General features: G+C 34.9%; 4 protein-coding genes across 9 annotated transcripts; 3 read left to right on the forward strand and 1 right to left on the reverse strand.

Moving 5' to 3' along the window:
* Positions 1–417: 417 nt before the first annotated feature.
* Positions 418–5,471, reverse strand: LOC110609681 (crooked neck-like protein 1). Its single transcript, XM_021749447.2, has 7 exons — positions 4,165–5,471; positions 3,996–4,061; positions 2,448–2,592; positions 2,132–2,350; positions 1,458–1,653; positions 1,171–1,366; positions 418–824 (listed from the first exon to the last, which is right to left on the reverse strand). Exons 1-7 carry the CDS (start codon positions 5,319–5,321, stop codon positions 713–715), a joined length of 2,091 nt encoding a protein of 696 aa, XP_021605139.2. The 5' UTR covers positions 5,322–5,471; the 3' UTR covers positions 418–712.
* A 917-nt stretch (positions 5,472–6,388) lies between these two features.
* On the forward strand, positions 6,389–10,907 carry LOC110604115 (hydroxyproline O-galactosyltransferase HPGT1). 2 transcript variants are annotated; one of them, XM_021742219.2, is made up of 12 exons: positions 6,391–6,759; positions 6,873–6,936; positions 7,010–7,059; positions 7,153–7,346; positions 7,744–7,807; positions 7,893–7,965; positions 8,379–8,502; positions 8,803–8,890; positions 9,001–9,051; positions 9,541–9,612; positions 9,694–9,806; positions 10,366–10,907. In XM_021742219.2, the coding sequence occupies exons 1-12, from the start codon at positions 6,623–6,625 to the stop codon at positions 10,386–10,388; spliced, it is 1,053 nt and encodes a 350-aa protein (XP_021597911.1). In that variant the 5' UTR covers positions 6,391–6,622; the 3' UTR covers positions 10,389–10,907. The 2 variants fall into 2 exon arrangements, with proteins under 2 accessions (XP_021597920.1, XP_021597911.1); XM_021742228.2 differs by lacking the exon at positions 9,541–9,612 and having other exon boundaries at positions 6,389–6,759.
* A 1,575-nt stretch (positions 10,908–12,482) lies between these two features.
* On the forward strand, positions 12,483–15,069 carry LOC110609946 (putative glucose-6-phosphate 1-epimerase). 4 transcript variants are annotated; one of them, XM_043954296.1, is made up of 8 exons: positions 12,483–13,126; positions 13,195–13,269; positions 13,356–13,412; positions 13,512–13,675; positions 13,771–13,905; positions 14,009–14,111; positions 14,193–14,292; positions 14,376–15,069. In XM_043954296.1, exons 1-8 carry the CDS (start codon positions 13,016–13,018, stop codon positions 14,543–14,545), a joined length of 915 nt encoding a protein of 304 aa, XP_043810231.1. In that variant the 5' UTR covers positions 12,483–13,015; the 3' UTR covers positions 14,546–15,069. The 4 variants fall into 4 exon arrangements, with proteins under 4 accessions (XP_043810231.1, XP_043810229.1, XP_043810230.1 ...); XM_043954294.1 differs by having other exon boundaries at positions 13,367–13,412; XM_043954295.1 differs by having other exon boundaries at positions 12,483–13,100; positions 13,367–13,412.
* Positions 15,070–16,343: 1,274 nt separating this feature from the next.
* Positions 16,344–19,488, forward strand: LOC110609291 (ubiquitin-conjugating enzyme E2 28). 2 transcript variants are annotated; one of them, XM_021748766.2, is made up of 5 exons: positions 16,344–16,492; positions 16,603–16,697; positions 17,586–17,713; positions 18,568–18,672; positions 19,147–19,488. In XM_021748766.2, exons 2-5 carry the CDS (start codon positions 16,628–16,630, stop codon positions 19,288–19,290), a joined length of 447 nt encoding a protein of 148 aa, XP_021604458.1. In that variant the 5' UTR covers positions 16,344–16,492; positions 16,603–16,627; the 3' UTR covers positions 19,291–19,488. The 2 variants fall into 2 exon arrangements, with proteins under 2 accessions (XP_021604458.1, XP_021604459.1); XM_021748767.2 differs by having other exon boundaries at positions 16,345–16,424; positions 16,562–16,697.
* The last annotated feature ends 269 nt before the right edge of the window (positions 19,489–19,757 follow it).

Below are 19,757 nucleotides of genomic sequence, written 5' to 3' on the forward strand. Positions count from 1 at the left end.
GGAACCACAAATGGTATGAAACGGACTGGTGGAAATTCGGTGATGAAAAATCGTAAGTAACATAGACTTATTTGAATGGAAGGATTTATGATTTTATATTCCCCTTGTGCGCCATATTCTAGTTTACAATTTGAGAGTTGCTCCATTTGCCAAGAAAAAGACCAAGACTGTCGATCCTTCTTTTTCTATTGCATAGCTTTAAACTTTTCTCTTTATAGCCTTCATAATCTTATGATGGTTCCTACACTAATTAGAGAGAAAAGATTTGGATAGTGACCTGGGTGAGCAGTCTGTTGTATGACTTGCTGCATAAGCAAACAAGGTGTTACTGTTGTGTTGTACTTGCACATTAATGGATTGTTCATATATGTAGAAAACCAGTTAATTGGTGCATGTGCTAAACAGTATGGTACAAGGTAAACTCAAAACTCGCATGCTTCAGATAGTCTGATCCAACCTTGATAATACAATTGGAGAATCGACTGAGCTCCAAAATACACTCCCCTCCAACGACCAGCAAGCATTTTCCCTTTTTCTGCTTGCTCCATACAACAAAGACTCCCTAATTTAGTGGGATCTCATTTCTGAGAAGAATGCATGTGCGACAAAGCTATTTCTTTTTTCAATGTTAACTCAAGAAAGTTAATAAAGCACCTCTCAATTTCTATACACAATTGCGTTTAAACATGCTACAAGAGCAGAGTACGTGTTGTTAATCCTCGGTAGACAGCTTTTGCTTCTTCCAGCGATATGCAGCTTCCAAGATCTTTAGATTTGGGGCCTGAGTTTCTTCTGGGAATATGTACTCTATATATTCCTCCAACCTGCAAGTAAAATTAGTTAGATGGATGGATACTATCTAAGATAACAAAGAAGTTGATAAAATTGAGCACCTCTCCAAAGAAAATGTCTTATGGAACAAGCAAGCAATATAAAATCAGATCTTAAGCATGCATGTTGACCTGCAGAAACTACGCAAGGACTAATAGTTAAACCCATTCAATATCTATTCACGCTTCCTACCCTTGTAACCAATATCTTAAACCAACTAGACCACAAATTAAGAATTTGAACACTAGTAGTACTAGGTTAGCATCATGCAGTAGAATAAAGAAACTCAATTTTACAGTTTTCAGGTCATTGTGATAAAAAAGCAGAATGATAACATACCCAGCCAGACCATCTTCTGAAGCAATTGGCCTCCTCTTTTTGAGCTTCTTAGGCAGCTTAGGCTGGACTAAGCCAACATCACCTAACTCCCCAAAACTACTCTCCATGTTCAACCATTCTTCCAAAAGCATAGCACGTTCCTCCTTCAATTCCGGTGCTGACGTTCTGAAATAGTTAATGGCTTTCTCAAATACCCCTGATGGAAAAAAATGGAAGTTATATCAGTAGACAACCAAATAATTCATTAAAAAACAATTACAAAGATAAACCAGATTATAAGAGCTTACTTCTTGCATTTTGAATACACTTTTTCTTCTGTTCTTCCAATGAATCTGCACCCTCAACAATCTCTTCCATGGCAGCTGCCTCAAATTTAGCATAACTAATCCAAACCTTTAAATGCTTTGTTCGGTCCAATAGTCTCTCATAAAGCTGTCTTGTTCTCTCGTATTCACCTTCGGATATTTCAAAATCAATATATGCCTGTAGAGAAATGGAAAAAAAAAAAATCATTCTTTAAAATGATGATAATTTCTTCTAAAGGAAAAGCATGGAAAATTATCACTTGGCATGGCTGGTCATTAGAGTTTAAGATAGCGAGGTGGTCCCACACCACTGCAGCAGCAGCATGCCAAAATAAGGGAGGATCCAAGTGGAGATTTGCAAGTAAAATGTATTCTCAGCACATACAGAGATAACTAAATTCGAGCAAGACAAGTTGTATCTCAATGAAAATATGCACATTAAAAAAACCTTACATGTATATCATTTGAATATTAAGTTCTAGAACCATAAAATCACAGAACCTTGAAGTTACAATTAGTAGGATAAAACAAAGATACACTTAAAATGTATGGTAAATCTTACTTCATTGAAAGTGCAGTTAGGGGAATTGATGAGAAAATTTTTAGATGCTCGAGCTTTAATTAATCCATCAAAAATAGGAATCATATAATTTTACCTTCCATAACAACTCTGGCATGTCCAAGGCTGGCTGTGCTATTGCAAGCTCAAAAATTGATCGTGCCCGTTCAGTTTCAGACAGAGATCTTTCCAGCTCCGCGTATTTACTCCAAGCATAACAATTTTCAGGTGACCACTCTAAATATTTCTCATAAAGCTTTCGACAGCGATCAATATTACCAAGTTGCAGCTCTATCTCAATATATTTCTTGAAAATCTATTATTTGTCAAGTAAAAGAGTGAGAGCTGAGAGCACAACCTTAATAATGTAATTTAAAATAATCAAAACTATAGCAGCAACCTAAAAAGTTTACCTTATCTTTGGGAGCTTTACCAATGGCATTGCCTAAAATTTGTCGAGCACTCTTGAGATTCAATTGTCGAATTTCAAATTGGGCAGCCAGAAGCCATATTTTTGCAAATGAAAACTTCTTATGAGGAATTAGGTTCAGGCATTCCCTAAAAACATCCAAAGTGAGTTAAGGAAACTCATCAAAATATATGAAACACAAAAACTTCCAGGCAACCATGACATGTAGAACAAGCAGACACAAGACAAGTTGAACCAATATAGGCATTTAATCAACATTTTGATTCCCCATTTTTACAAATTCTCCCATTGTTGGAGAATGCAAATCTGTGCTTGTAGAAGCACTAAAACATTGCATAACATACAGCAGGAACGGCTCTTCCTCTAAAACTCATACATTAATAAAAACCTTATTTGTACCCTTTGCAATAACAATCATGCTTTAACATTCACCCTGATTAAGCAAATTTCTAACAGCACTGAATGGGAAATATGCGGAGGCTTTAACCAAATGTGAAGGTGCCTAACAAACCAAATACCAAAAAAAAACAAGACAAAATTTCTCATCCACTTAGTAATAAAACCAGCTATGCCACTTAGACAACTTCTCTAAAGCACTTGGTCTCTTTGGTATCAATGATGGCTCTCTTTTACCATAGCTCTTTCATAAGAATAAGCTATAAATGCTGGCAGCATAAGACACTCTCATTCCAAAACTCACCCAGAAAAAAGGCATTCCTAGAACATGACGTTGAATGCTCATTATCTCCATACACCACACCACTGAAATGTTAATCATGAAGGACTTCATCCACTATTGTCTGAACAACATGCAAGTGACACAAGATTAATACATCATGGCTCTTGTAAATAAGTGAAAAGGTCTCCATACTTGACCACTTGTGATGAAATATGGCAAATAGCATCTCATGACTAAGGATACAAAAATTAAAATTTAAATGAAAAGTTTAAAAACCCAAGTTAAAAAGCCTTCGAGCTCCCAAATATTAGATAGAGGTACATCTGAATACATGGCATAAAAAGTCCACAACTTGTCCACCAAGTGTCTTACCCCCCTTGCCAGAGAAGCTCTCGTGTTATGGTACCCCAACAGAAACCCAACAGAACGATAACAGACTAACCATAAATATTTAAGAGCCGATTGCACCTAGAACTCGTGATCCATCCAATGTATCAATATTAACACAACCATTATCCTCACATGTGAAAGTGGGAAATCATGGTAAGTGGAAACTATTAGTTAAAACTAGACATGGCTTCGGAAATTCCACAAGCTAAATTTGATTGTAAACTAAGTGCAGGACCTAACTACAGAGCATTACAACTTGTGGCATGTAAGGAAGAAACTAGCTACATGCTGAAAATGGAATATTCAGCCTAGGAATTAGTGGAATTATTTTTTGTGCCAAAAACACCAAATCTTTTAACTGAAAAAGTCGCTCAAAAGTTAGAAGCAACATACCAACAGCTGCAGCCACAAATACTAGAAAGTTAACCCAGACATTCAAATCAAAAAAAGTAGGCAGCATACCCGTAAACATCCCGTGTTCTCTCAATATCTTCAGCGTCAAGTTCTTCGTAGAGAGCATAATTAATCCTAAATTGCATAAAATTAAAGAAACCATCAACATTCGACCACATAAACATTTAGCGATTAACTACACAGTACGTTGAAATCTTAATTCCATCTCAAAACTAACCACAGGTATATGTATCTCTGCCAATATCTCTTCTCCTCAGCTGGAGGGACATTTGCAATTGCACGCTCATAAACTTCCCTAATCCTCTCCTTATTCCCAACGCTCTCCTCCAACCTAATATAATCAAACCACGAATCATAATTCAATGGGTTCTTCCTCACTTCATCCTCATACTGAAACCTCCTCTTCCCCACTATTGCATCTTCAATTCCTTCCTTGTCCCCGTACTGCTTCTCAAAAGCAACAAACTTCCTATACAAATCCTCCGCCCTCCCTTTCGGTATATGGTCCAGTGCAAACTTATAAATACACCGAGCACGCTCTGACTCTTTGCACCGCTCCTCAAACTCAGCAAAAGCCACAAACAACTGCTCTGCCTCCTCATCATCAGCCATTTTCTCAACCGCCCTTTCATACACATTCCTAGCCCTCGCAACTTCCCCATTCTTCATCTCAAACTTAGCGTACCGAATCCATGCACTGACCTTCGGGTGACACTGAACAAAACGTTCAAAAATTCCTCTTGCACGTTCAATTTCATTGTACCTCAGTTCAAATTTGATATAAGAAAGCCACCCTTGTTGGTCAGGCATCCAACCCATCCATCTTTCAAAGATCTGTCTAGCCCCGGCCACATTTCCAAGCATCTCCTCCATGTGAATGTACTTGTACCACAACTGATCCACACGGGGCAAAAGCGTAACAGCACGATCCCATACATTCCTGGCATGATTTATGAACTTGTTCTTCATCTCCACCTCCGCATATTTGAGCCATAGCGTGTGATTCCTGTAATCAACCTCCAGTGCTCGTTCCCAAACCGAACGAGCTCTATTGAAGTCTTTTTGTGACTCCTCCCACTGTGCGTATTTAATCCATACACTAATATTCCATCGAACCCGTCTGATTAGGTCTTCAAACTCCTTCCTTTTGCGAAGTCGATAGTCAGCGAGCTCAGTTGAGTCTGTGATCTTCTGCTTGGGAGGCCGGATTTCAGCTTCCTGACGTTCCCGTGCCTCGCGCAGTATCTGCTCTGCGGTAATCTGAATGGGGGCCGGTGTTTTGTTTTTCACCCGCGTTGGCCGAGGAAGCTTCACTTCGGTATCTTTCCGGGTCAGGTAACCCAGAGAAGGATCGGCATCCTTCGCTGAAGACATGATTGCCGATGGTGGGAAGAGATATTCAGCAATAAAAACGTAGAAGGGCTTTTTGCGGTGTCTCAATGGGAATTGAAGGATGGATAAATGGGTTAGGGATGGATGTTTGTAACGACTGCGTTTTAGCAACAACAAGATCTACCTTTGCAAGTTGGATATGCGACGGAGAGTGACTTATTTGCTTTTCTCAACTGAATAAATATGATTTGATTAAGATTCGTAATTATTATTGTATTATTTTTTTATTTAGGAATAATTTTATTTAATTTGATTAAAATTTATAATTATTATTTAATTATTTACATATAAGTTTTTATGTATGAATAATTATGTAAAAATAATTATATAATTATAGGTAGAACTTATATTTATTATATGTGAATTTATATTTTATATTAATAAATTAAAATAATAAAATAAATAAGAAGAGAATTTTACGGGAAAGTCAGATCCGACTTTGAATTTATGTGGGGCCGTGGATGGAGATCAATCTCCGACCCGTTTCATTGTGGTTCCTATTAAATTTAGTGATTAATTGTGTTTTAATAGAATTTTATGGCTTTTGGCCGGGAAAAAAAAATAGAAGAATTATTATTTATAGGAGTGCATTGAGGAGCACTGATAAAAATGATCTTGTTCTGCAATGCCATTTGCCAAATCGTCCTTTCTCAGCTGATTACCATCAGAACTCGACAGCAGTATCTCGGTCATGATTGATTGACTCCACATGCTTGTAAAACTCTAAAAAGAAAAAATTAAAATATTTGAAAACTCAGATCCTATTTTTATTAGAATTATTATAAATAAATAAATTATATTTAAGGTAAATTAATAATCAGTACATTCTATTTCAAGTGTTGGTAGAATTTTGTTTTCAATTATAATTTCTTGGTCATTTTAAAAAATTAAGGATGCATTAATTTTTCTAATTTTATTATTATTATAATTATTAAATATATTATTTTAGTAACAGTATTTATTTTTTTTTTTTAAAAAAAGAGGTCTCTATTTTGTTAATAATCATTTGAGAAATGAGATAGAATGGAATGAATGTATAAATACATATTGCTTTTGTAACGAGTGAAACTTTTGTTAAATGCGTTCCTCCGGTAACTGAAACTGAAAACCAAAAACAACCTTCAATCTCATTTTCTTCGGTTACAACGTCCCAGTCATCGCCCCATACTCTTCAATTTTATATCTGTCTGTGTTATCAGATTTGAAATCCTTAATCCATTTCAGATCCGACGCACAAAAAATCGTGCACAACTGTTTGAATCTAACAGCAGTTCAAAGAAGCAATGCGCAGCCGGGGATCCGGTACCCGGCTAGCTGCTGCTGGTGGCACCAGCAGCAGCGGTTCGGCTTTCATGTCGCGTATCTCGGCTCTTTTGCTAGCCATGTTTGCAACGATGGCCACGATTTATGTTGCCAGCCGGTAAGACGCTCATTATATCCATTAATGTTATAGAAATTAATGTTATGAGTGAACGGTCAAGCAATTTCGATGCAGTTGAGTTTGTTTTGAATGGAATTTGTTGGTTTTGGTAGTCTGTGGCAGGATGCAGAGAATCGATTGCATTTGATTGAAGAATTTGAAAGGAGAAATAGTCAGGTAGTTGTTATTCCTGATTTTGATAGATAAGGTGAAGTTATAGTCAATTTCTCACTCTCCAAATTTAATTCAGGTTAAATCTGCCATATCAGTGGACGATACTCTAAAAATTATATCCTGCGGGTAAAAGTTTTGCTTCTTCTTGTTCGATAGTTATTATTCAAATTTAACGGATTCTAATGTTGGAATTGTAACTGATATTCATTTCTTCACCAGGGAGCAACGGAAGAAGTTAGCAGCGGTTGAGATGGATCTAGCTGCAGCTAGACAAGCAGGTTTTGTTTCAAAGCACTCGGTAAAGAAGGAAGATGATCGGTCTAAGAAGAAGCTTTTAGCTGTTATTGGAATTATAACTACATTTGGCCGCAAGAAAAACAGAGATGCAATTCGAAAGGCATGGATGCCTACAGGTGTGTAAGCTTCCTTCTTCTCTTTGTTTTTCAATTTCTTTTGGTTGGGGCAATCAACATGGCACTTCCCTTCCTAATCTAATTAGGTAATATGTTAAATGACACACCATGGCTCTTTCAGTGCAAGTGTTTGTTGATAAATGAAGGGGGTAGTACATGACTGGACTTGACCTACTCAACTCAAACTAAACTTAGCTAAGCTATAGTGCAAAACTAGTTGGTAACAGGCACAGAGGTTATTTTTCTCCAAAAAGAGAAAAGGAAAGGAAATGCGGTGATAATATTAATGGAATACTCATTTGCATCTTTCATCATTTATTTATTAATCGCAGTTCTCAGTATATTATCGAGTTGTTTCTTCAAGTAATATTTAACTTTTAAGTTAGAATATGTGCAGGTGCAGCTCTTAAAAAACTGGAGGATGAGAAGGGTATTGTTGTACGATTTGTAATAGGCAGAAGGTTTCTGGTTTTCTATGATTAATTTTTATATGATGGAAGTGCTTATTTTCTGTGTTTTGTTCATTTACATTCATGTATGTTGCAGTTCAAATGGTGGAGACAGTTTGGACAGGGAGATTGACCGCGAAAATGTGCAGACTAATGACTTCATTGTTCTTGTATGTTCGCTTGTGAATTTAAGAAACTGAAGAAAATTTAGCTTGCTTAAGCTATTAATGTATCCTCTTTTTAAATCAAAATTCTTTAATTATTTGCCATCAGGAAATGAGAGTTGCTGCCTTGTCTAAGAGAATTGAACTTTAAAAGAAATAATCATTAGCTTTTTAGCTTAAGCATTTGAAAGTCCGTGTGAACTGTGAAACAAGCTTGTAATTTGACCAATGCAGTCTTAATTTTTCTTTTAATGAGAAATAAGCAAACTTCAATTCTGCTCCAAAAGTTCCATTTTCTTGTATTCATGTTTAAAGACCCCTGATTTAACATTCATGTACATGCACCTCTTTTTAGTTTCCATATGTGAGTAATTTACATTCCTTTTCTTTTTTTTTCTTTTTTTTTTTTGCCTCAACAGGATGGACAAGTGGAGGCAATTGAGGAGGCTCCAAAAAAGACAAAATTATTCTTTATAAATGCTGTAGAGCATTGGAATGCTGAATTTTATGTTAGGGTCAATGATGATGTTTTTGTTAATATTGGTATGTTAATTATGTCCAATCTGAATTATCTTAATCTGGTGGAAAAATGCACTGTATGTGTTGAATGGACTTATCTACAACTCCACTTTAGTAAATGTTGAATCGTTAATATGGTAATTAATTTCTAGGGTTCAAACTGCTTATAAAATAAACGAGAAAAATATAGAATTGAGTCCTAAAAATTGAGAAAAGTTGCTACTCATGCATTTATCTCGGCTATTTGGAAAACTTGAGTTCTACAAAACTACAGTCTCAGGATTTACATTGATTCTTATGGATTCGTTTTCTTTTGTTGTGCAGATGCCTTGGGAGCCACACTTTCCACTCATTTGGACAAGCCTCAGGTTTATATTGGGTGTATGAAATCAGGCAAAGTTTTCTCTGAACCGTAAGTTTGATCAAAATGTTTTATCTAATGATGACCTCTTTTTCTTTATGGCGAGGATAAATAAAATTCAAAAATAGTTTATGTCATCCCTTTGGATATTCATCTTGTAGGAACCACAAATGGTATGAACCGGACTGGTGGAAATTCGGTGATGGAAAATCGTAAGCAACATAGACTTATTTGAATGGAAGGATTTATGTTTTTATATTCCCCTTATGCTCCATATTCTAGTTTACAATTTGAGAGTTGCTCCATTTGCCAAGAAAAAGACCAAGACTGTCAATCCTTCTTTTTCTATTGCATAGCTTTAAACTTTTCTCTTTTATAGCTTTCATAATCTTATAGTGGTTCCTACACTAATTAGAGAGAAAAGATGTGGATAGTGACCTGGGTGAGCAGTCTGTTGTATGACTTGCTGCATAAGTAAACAAGGTGTCCTGTTGTGTTGTACATCCACATTAATGGATTGCTCATATATGTAGAAAACCAGTTAATTGGTGCATGTGCTAAACAAAATGGTGGCAAGCCTCCACAGATCATCACTTGTGCATAATAATTTTTTAGTATTTAAGTTTCAATTAATGAAATAATTGAAATACATTAAGTGCACTTTGCTTTAAAATCAATATTTTAAAAATCTCTGCATGCAGATACTTCCGCCATGCCTCCGGTAAAATCTATGCCATTTCACAAGCTTTGGCTCAGTTTATTTCAATTAATAGGTAGTTCTTTTCCACTTGTTTTTTCTCATAGACAGTAACACTGGCATATATATTCATTGGCTTCCACTGTATATTTTGCAGGTCTATTCTTAGAACATTTGCCCATGATGATGTCAGTACTGGATCATGGTTCATTGGACTTGATGCAAAGCACATTGATGAAGGGAAATTTTGCTGCTCCTCATGGTCAACAGGTATGTCTCTGTCTTTCTCTCTCTCACACACACAATAACAGTAGCAACCAGCAATCACTTGCAAACAATGAAATTCACAAAAGAAAAGATGTGTGAGAAGAAAGAATATCATATTTATGAGCTATGATACTCAACATGTGACAAGAGAAAATGAAAAGTAGTTAAATTGAATTCTAGTCAGTTAACACTAATAGTAGATAATATTTTGCATGTGAATCTGCAAAAATAAAAAATAGTTTCCAAACTACTGCTTTAAATAACTCATAATGTATCTATTATGGTGTCCCATGCCACCGATGGCCATTTTTTGCCCCTCTGCCCTGAAATTTATAAATATAGTTTAAGATAGCAGATGAGGCAAGATTCAGATTTCTTGGGCTGTCCCTTTTTGAAAAAAAAATTGCTACATTTGGGATGTAATTGTATGTTGCTCTTTAATAAATCTGTGGTGGCCTTGTCACTTTCTATATTAGTCCTTTAGGATGTTGATTATAAATGTTTATTCTCAATGAGAATAGACCACGCTGAACTTGTAAGTTAATTCTGTGTGATATTTCAGGAGCATTATGTGCAGCTGTGTGATTAGACTCTCCCCAGTAGTTGACATTCAACCTTAATATATTTAGATGAAATCGATCAACACTTTAGTATTGGACGTTACTTCTTTCTTGCATCATCTCGAATGCTTCTTGATGTACCTGCAAAGTTCATGTGATTAATCTGAGGCGAGTTGATGCTGGTGCCTCAAAATTGTAGTGTGGTTGATTTACAATCAATCCCTTCAATTGAAATGCTAATCAATATTTAGAAAATAGCCGCTGTATGGGAGCAACAGGCTTCTACCTGAAGAAGGCATGTCCGTAATGTCCTATAGCTGCTCATCCCAAGTTTATTCCAAAATTTTGTTGACCGAGTTTTCCTGAGAAAATTCTTTCTTTTGTTTTGGAAACAGGGTAGAGAAATAATTTTTTATTATAATTTCTCTTTTATTACCATAGAAGTCGATGTCCTGCTCTGCTTCTCACATTAGACATTTGAGCTGCCTTGATTAATATGTAAGTTGATATTGTAAAATGTAATATGTCGCGATCTTTTTCATTCTTTCCTTTTTTTTTTGGTGCGTGGGAATGCATGCTTCGTAGATTGAGCAGGAAAAAGAAAATACAAAATGTGGTTCCAATATGGCAACTTCCAGTTGGGTTAGGCTCTTGAAGTGAGCTATAATATCATTTTCTTGTTCTAGTGAAAGTTTTGGCAGTTTTTACTGTCGCATCTGTTGCAAATTCTAGGGGAATGCAAGACCGATGCAAACTTTATTTATGAGACCAAGTTCCACGTCTTCCAAAAAAAGAGAATAGACTAATTCCAATTACGGGACAAAATATCCTCCAAAATGGCTGGGCGCTACAATTTCTATGCTAAGGATAAAAAGAAAAATAAAAAAGTTCTGAATACTTATCTGTAGTGTGGAATTTTGTGGTCTACGGTAGAAAGGTTGGCGAAAAGTGCATCCTAAAGCAGAAGGGCTATACCTTATGGTCTACGCAAAAAAAAAACAAAAAGCCACAAAGGGCGGTGCATCTATTCTACGGCTGAATATGACAACGCATTGATTATATTGCCAAATCAATTTCTAATGCTATTTTTGGTGGGCTACGACATTTATCCAAGTTAATAAGGACCTCAATATTACAGAGCATGCCCACCTTTGAAATTCATAGAATTGACCATGTTTTGGTTAAAGGCTAAGCCTCTGTTTGTGTTCGTGGATCTTAGTCCTAAGTATGTATTTGGAATTATAATTGATAGATAAGAAGTTGATATGAAATTACTTTTAAGTAAGTATTTTTTAAAATATTATTAAGAAGTTTTTTTATTATTTTAGAATTATTCGGATCAAACTAGATTAAATTTAAATCTATTGAAAAAATTAGTAAAAATTTAAAATAATTTTCACTTAAAGCAGTTGAAACAACATGCGCCATGAGGCTCCTAGTTGAGTATATGTGTAGATTGTAGAGCGATGTGATATTTCCAATTTTTCGAACAACTTTTAGGTACATGTTGATCTGGCTAAGCAGAACTTTATAAGGATGATTTTATTGATTCCAAATGTTGAATGTTCATTATTTTAATTTTAAGCTTTTATATATGGGAACATGTGAACTTAAGACAAGTATATTATATTATTTCCTATCTCTATCGGGCACTTTGGACCGGAGGCACTGAAGTTAATGCACCTAATCTCAAGGCCTTTCTAGTGCCAAAACTTTGAATAATCGACTAACAATATTTCAAAGGATTTGTTATTCGTTAATTCGGTTAATAATCAGGGTCGCTTGTTTCATTCTTCCACTCCACATCACCAAGTCAAAAGAAGCCAAGCCCACCACCACATCAAAGAATCCCGCCGCTGGAAAACTCATGTTGTAGTTACTCAATTTTTTTGTAACCAAGTGGGTCCTAATTTTGTTTATTGCAAAGAATTATTTCTTTTGATATGCTCTTCTGCAATATCTACTTATTTATTTTAAACACATGTATCTTCCGTTCACACTTTTAGAACTAAATCTTATTTGCATTAATAAGTGAATTAAGAATAAAGTTTTTTATGAATATGGAACCTTTAATTTCACTAAAGGGAGAAAATTTGATGAACCATTCATATCAACACTGTAAGAAGTTGTGATCCAATCTTGACTCTTGCCCATTTTGTTAGGCATCAACTTTTCCTATCATAAATACTTTTTCTTTGAAACTTGCTCTCAAAACGTTTTAATGTGTGCCTATATTATCGTTTCTTGTCTTATTATTTAACCTTTCTTATTGGTTCGTTTTGAATTATAGGTAGACAGTTTGGTCATCTGGGTAATCCTTTTTCTTATTGAACTTCCCCTTGATAGATACGTACTCTGTGTTTTTGTTGGTCTATCTATTGAGACAGTTTCAATTTCTAGTAGTAGAGCTAAACAATCAAACAAAGTTATTAAGTTAAAATTGGTAGTTGCGTTCTGGTTTTGCATTCTCAACTGCTTCAGTAACTGCAGAGGCCCTTTTTTTTTTGCATGCTCAGGAGTTTTCTTTTCTTTTATTAATTATTTCTTGTCTCAGAGGATTATCAAGCTTGGGTATCATTTAAACCAGAAAGAAAGAGTGTATATGTTGTTGCCTTTTCTTGTTTTTTGTGTATCCTTGGCTCTGCTTTCACTATGAATAATTCTGAGGCAGCCGCTGATCAGAAAGCAGCAGCTGAAGTTACTAAAGGGAGAAATGGAATTGATCAAATTGTGCTTCGTAATTCTCGAGGAGCTTCAGCTCGGGTCAGAAATCATTTCCCACCTCCTGGTTCTTTTAACATCCTAATTTATGTGTTTTCATGTTCATGCAGGTGAGCTTGTATGGAGGACAGGTTCTCTCATGGAAGACTGATCAGGGAGAAGAATTGCTATTCACTAGTAGCAAGGTAATATTATGCAATTAAACTGGAGTTCTTTTTCTTCTCTTCATTCTCTAAAGTCTAAAACTTTAGATTATGCTGATAATCAACAGGCAATTTTCAGGCCACCAAACCCGGTGAGAGGAGGAATTCTCATTTGCTTTCCCCAGGTACTTTGGAGCTTATATATGTTTATCAGCAATATATTTGCCCAATGCCAGTCTTGGAAATCTCTGGCTAATAGATTTCCTTAATATGGTGTTAAAAAGTTTGGAAATAGTGGAACACTGGAGCAACACGGGTTTGCAAGAAAGAAAACTTGGGTAATTGATGATGATCCACCACCACTGAATCCCAATGATTCCAGTGCTAAAGCCTATGTTGACTTGCTACTTAGACCATCTGAAGAAGATCTAAAGATCTGGCCACACAGGTTTGATCTTTAATAATTACTTACTTCTGATAATCAAAATTGGACTGTGAATGGTTAATTAACACTATTACTAATGGTTGGCCTGCACGTTTCAGTTTCGAGTTTCGTCTCAGGGTGTGTTTGTCAGCAGATGGAAATCTAACCTTGGTGTCTCGCATCAGGAATATTAACTGCAAGCCATTTAGTTTCTGCATCGCTTACCACACATATTTTGCAATCTCAGACATCAGGTTTGAAGGATTTCTCTGTTTCTCTTACGTTAATAATAGAATTGGACTTCCTTACAAGCAATCTCATGTGGAATTTGGTACCTGACAATTTTCTTGCTTACAGTGAAGTAAGGATTGAAGGGTTGGAAACGCTTGACTATCTTGACAATCTTTGCCAAAAGGAACGCTTCACAGAACAAGGACATAGCTTGACATTTGAATCTGAGGTAGTAAACAGATGTTCTGTTTTTTACTTACTGGAATTTTCCTGCCCCTGAATTATGGGATTAAATTTTTCTAATTTGCAGGTGGATAGAGTTTATCTCAGTTCCTCAGATGCTGTTGCTGTTTTTGATCATAAGAGAAAGCGCACATTTCTCGTAACAAAAGGAGGACTTCCAGACGTTGGTAGGCCTTTTTTTTGCTTTCCCTCTTTTTTTTTTTTTCTCTTCAACCTTTGAAATCTGCATTAAAGTAGTGGATGTAAGTAGTGGTCTGGAATCCATGGGAGAAGAAATCAAAGTCCATGGTGGATTTTGGAGATGAAGAGTACAAGCAGATGCTGTGTGTTGATGGGTCAGCAATAGAGAAGCAAATCACATTGAAGCCAGGAGAGGAATGGACAGGCAGGTTAGAACTCTCTGTTGTCCCTTCCAGTTGATGAAAACTACAGTACCCTGAAGGCATCGATCACTAAATAACCCAAATAAACGCTGCTTTTTGGTGGCTACTGCCATTGTTCAATCTGTATTTGTAATGGAAAGATGGATTCTGATTTATGTGCAAACTCACTTGAGTCATAGCCTGTACGAGCCCGTGGGTTACGAGCCCAAGAATCCTCTAAGGCTCAGTTCTCCAGACTTGGTGGTTGGGGCTGTGGCCTAGCCAAGAGAGAATCCATGCCAAATCAAGATAAGATATTGACCTAAAGCCCAATAGTTTTAATGGGTTTTAAGTGTAAGAAATTGAGCTAAAGCGGATACATTTGCATTTGGATAAATGGACAATGCACAAGAAAATGTCATCATATGTTGGCTATAAAAAAGACTTAGTACTTGCAAAACAAGGCCCACTTCAAAATTCATGGTCTGAAACAGATCAGACCAAATTCCACCCATTACCCAAATGCCCAATAATATGTATCATTTCACCTCTAACTAATGTCTTCTTGTTATTATTATCTTATAAGGAGCCTGCAGTATTCAATTTAAATTAAAATAATTAATTAAACTAAATAAATTTAAATTTTAGTTTAATTTTATTTTTTATTAAAATATAATTTTAATTTTAAAAAATTTCAATTATTTTAATTTTAATTAAAATTTTTTAATAAAATTAAACTGAATTGAATCAAATAATTATTTTAAATAATTTTATGTGAATGGATATGTGAACCTGAATTTTTTTTATTAGTTTTCAATTTATTTATTTTTTCATATTATCTAATGATTACTGTTATTAAAAAATTAAAATTAAAACATTTCAATTGAATTTTAAAACACTGAAATAAAAGTTATATTCAATTAATCGAATTAAATTAAATTCAAATTAATATGAGGTTTGATTTTTGAAATTCAAATTTTAATTTATTCACTTTTAGTTCAATTTTAAATTGAATTAACTATATGCTAAGGTTTCATGTTTAATACTGCACAAAAAATGCAACTTAAAATTATATTTTTTTTAATAAAATATAAATTTATAATAAACTTCAATTATATCAGAAGCTTTGCTTTATAGTAATAGATAATACCTATATTTTTTTATACTTTTTCAGAGTACAAAATAGATAATGTAATTATGCAACCAACAACGTTATACTTAAGACAAGGAAAACTATAAAGCCACAGAAGATATAAACATTAATGCGATCACTTATGAAAAAAATTATTTAGATAGTTTATTATATAAAAAAATTATACATTTATATTTTAAACTCATAGTAATCGAATTCAAATAAAAATTAATTTAAAAAAGTAGATAATGTAATTATGCAATCAACAACCTTATATTTAAAGTAAGGAGAACTATAAAGCCATAGAAGATAGGAACACTAATGTGCAAATTATCAAAACTTTGCAATCACTTATTTAAATATAAAAAAATTATTTAGATAGTTCATTATATAAAAAATTATATATTTATATTTTAAACTCATAATAATCGAATTCAAATAAAAATTAATCTAAAAAAATTAAAAAAAAAACGTGATTAGGCAAGAAAGGAGCTTTGAAGGCTCATAAACAAAGGAAATGCAGAGAGAACATCCCCCCAGCAGTTAAAGGTCAACTTTTTATTTTTTATATTTTTAACCGAGCTAAGGGTCAACTTGTAACGATGCGTTCCTGTATCAATAATCGAAATGTACATTATTAATTAATTTATTATTATTATCGTAACTATTTATCAAGTAATAAAAAAATAAAAGAAAAAGAAAGAAAGCATCAAAGCATTCGCGGGGTCCACACAGCACAATAGAAGAAGTGAAGAACCAATTGCGAGCAAAGAGAAGTATATAAAACCCGATTTCCCCTTTCACTGTAAGCTCTCTCCTCTTCATTTTCTGCTTTCTCAGATTCTAGTAATAATAATCAGGAGGATCTCTCAGGTTTACCCCGCTTGACTCTCCTTCCTTCTATCTCTCTGTTTTTTTTTCTTTTTTTTTTTTAAATTTTAGTTTCGGAAGCTAAGAGGATCTAGGGTTTGCGAATTCTGTAGGGATTTTTATCTTATCTGTTTGGCGATGGCATCCAAGCGGATCTTGAAGGAGCTCAAGGATCTCCAGAAGGATCCTCCTACCTCTTGCAGCGCAGGTATTTTCTGCTTCAATATGGAGATCTGCGCCTTTTTCTATGTTCTTTTCTTTTTTTTTTTGGTTGATCTCGTTAATTTCATGATTCTACTGCGGTGTTCTGATAATTTTTGTGTTTGAATATGTAGGATTGAATATTTTCGGGTTTTAATGTTTCTCGTGGTGCGGGTATATTAATTAGAGAGTAGTTTTGCATGTTAATTAAGTGTGAATGTTTGATTTTGCAGGATAGTTGTAGACTTATTTAAGTGCTGTGATTCACACATGAGTAGAAAGAAGTGAAGCTTTAGCTGTAGTTATTTGAGCTTTAATTCAAATAATAAGATTCAAAATTTCTTTTAAGGATGAAAGTTTTATTTAGATAGTTGGATTATTAAGGGGCGTATTTGAAATATATTGGAAAGGTCGGATATATTTTGAGCATATAATCTCTAGACTGAGTCCTGATGAAATTCACTTAATATGGATGATTGGTGATGGTGAGGCCATTCTGTGAGGCTTGTCACTAAGAAGATAATAAGTAGGACACTATACTAATGATCTAAGATTAAAGTAATTTATTCAAACATTGTGTTATCTGAGATGACTAACTGACTGCTGCGCATAGTGCACTTCTTGTTTGAAAGGAAATCGACCAGTTGCAATACTGTGGGACTCTCTCTGGAAGTGAAAGCTTGTGCTTTGAGTTGACAGTCTAATACGGACACTCTTTTTCCTTCTAGGTTTTCAAGTTTGAAGTATGCTTGTTAATAGTTTATGAAAACAATGCCATTATCTGTATCCTTTCTCTATTATTTCTTTCATGAAGGTTACATGGATTGGTTTTTTAGTTTACTTTTTGCAGCAATTTCTTTGATCTGATTCTCACTTTGTTGATTTGCATATTCAGGCCCTGTTGCCGAAGACATGTTCCATTGGCAAGCAACAATTATGGGTCCTCCTGATAGTCCATATGCAGGCGGTCTGTTTCTAGTCACTATTCATTTTCCTCCAGACTATCCATTTAAACCTCCTAAGGTACTTGACTGACTTTAGTTGCTGCAAGTAACAAGCTGGTAGTGTATAGTCATGGGGCCTATTATTTCCAAATCCTGTTCAAGAAGTGCTTTTTTTTCCCTTTCCACTCTTTTTCATCTAGCTTTTTCCTGGTAGAATCTTCTGATTCAGTATTTTGGTTTTTGGTTGTCCAGTATTGCCAACCTAAATTTTGAATAAGTGGTTTTGATTTAGAGTTGTGATTTTTTATTTTATTAACTAGCGTGCTTTGTTTATTGAGCTTTAAATAAGGCATGCATTGTGAGGATATTCAGGTTCAAAGAAATGACATACTTATTCATTGATGGTGAAAAGTCACCTTTCCTATGAAAGACATGGTTAAGGAGGAGTAATTTCTATTTCTGAAAGGGGTAAGAGAAATATGAACAATGGCTGAAGTGAGGCTGTGAAAAAGAATTTACTTCTTAAACGTATAAAAAGGGTATATTTGACCAGATGAAGTGAAGTCAGCAGAAGATAAAATTCATGAAATCCACCCACTTGTTCTGAAAAGATACATACTGAATTGATTAGGCCTCTTGAGTGGCAACATTGTTTCCATAGTAGCATCATTATTTCTGCCACTTGAATGTTGGGTTGTTTTTCTTTCCAAATATGATTATTAGTACCTAATTTTCTCTAGCTATCTACTCATAGTGCAGTCTGACTGTGCATTTGCTATTTCCTTGAAATGTGACTTTAGATATTGAAGCTATCACTTTAACTTTAAGCAGGTTGATGTAATGGTTGAAAGGGTACTTCGCAGGTCATTCATAGTGCTTATGGTAATCTCTTTTGTTTTAATTTGTTTTTAATTTTTTTTTTATTTTACACAGGTTGCATTCAGGACAAAGGTCTTTCACCCCAATATCAATAGCAATGGTAGCATTTGCCTTGATATTTTGAAGGAGCAGTGGAGCCCTGCCCTCACCATATCTAAGGTTATAATTCCTTAATAGCCTAAAGAGGCTGTATTAAATACCTTGAGTTTTCTAAACTTTGGAGTGTGCTTGCGCATTATTGGCTTTCCCCAAGATGCTTATAAGTTGTAATGTTGTCAACTGTTTTTACATTTTGTAGGACCATGACAGTTAATTCATCATTAATAATTGTTGAAGGTGATAACATTCTTTAGGGGGATTCATTGAACAGCATGGAATAACATTTCATGTAGCAAGGAATTGATACCCAGCTTCTTAATGGATTCTAACTCTCGTGGATTCATTTCCCTTGTATGAATTCTGTAGTTTTAGATTGGGTTATTTAGTTAAAAGGAGTCGACTGAGGCTTTAACTTAGGTCCTTATATCTGACATTATTTCGTGCATGCATGGAAATGAACTTTTGACATATTTGTGATATAAGAATGTTTTTAATTTGCATCTGTATGAAACAACTCATTCAGTGATTTTTCAGGTGTTGCTTTCAATTTGTTCTTTGTTGACGGACCCAAATCCTGATGACCCCTTGGTGCCAGAGATTGCCCACATGTACAAGACGGATAGGAGCAAATATGAGGCAACCGCAAGGAGCTGGACGCAGAAGTATGCTATGGGTTAACTCAACTGTGCTGCTTTGTGTGATAGGGAGGGCTTCTTTCCCGGTATCTTTTGGTCATTAAGTTAAAATTATGTATGAATGTTGAAGAGTTACCTTTATAACCGGACCAAAAGGGAGAGGTCAGATCTATGCCCTTCTGAAACATATTTGCTGCTTTTAATTGTTTGTATGAAAAATTATGTTTAGAACTTGGGTTAACTGCTTCAGATGTCTCATTGTCGCAAGTCACATCTATCTTTAACAGAAGCAACTTAAAACAACTACGTCATGTTTAATGATAATGACGCTTCGATTCTAAGGGAAGTTACTGGAAGATGGACTTTAAGTAAACGTCTATACGTTTCAAATGTCCAGATGATTCTGTGGGCAGCAGTTGTGAAGCTTAGATGCTATGTTTCAATCTCTAGTGCTAATATTTCATAATCAGTTGTGGCACGGATAACGGGAGAAGTTGCGGATTTGATTAC

The sequence above is a fragment of the Manihot esculenta genome, chromosome 2 (genome assembly GCF_001659605.2).
Source record: "Manihot esculenta cultivar AM560-2 chromosome 2, M.esculenta_v8, whole genome shotgun sequence".
NCBI lineage: Eukaryota > Viridiplantae > Streptophyta > Magnoliopsida > Malpighiales > Euphorbiaceae > Manihot > Manihot esculenta.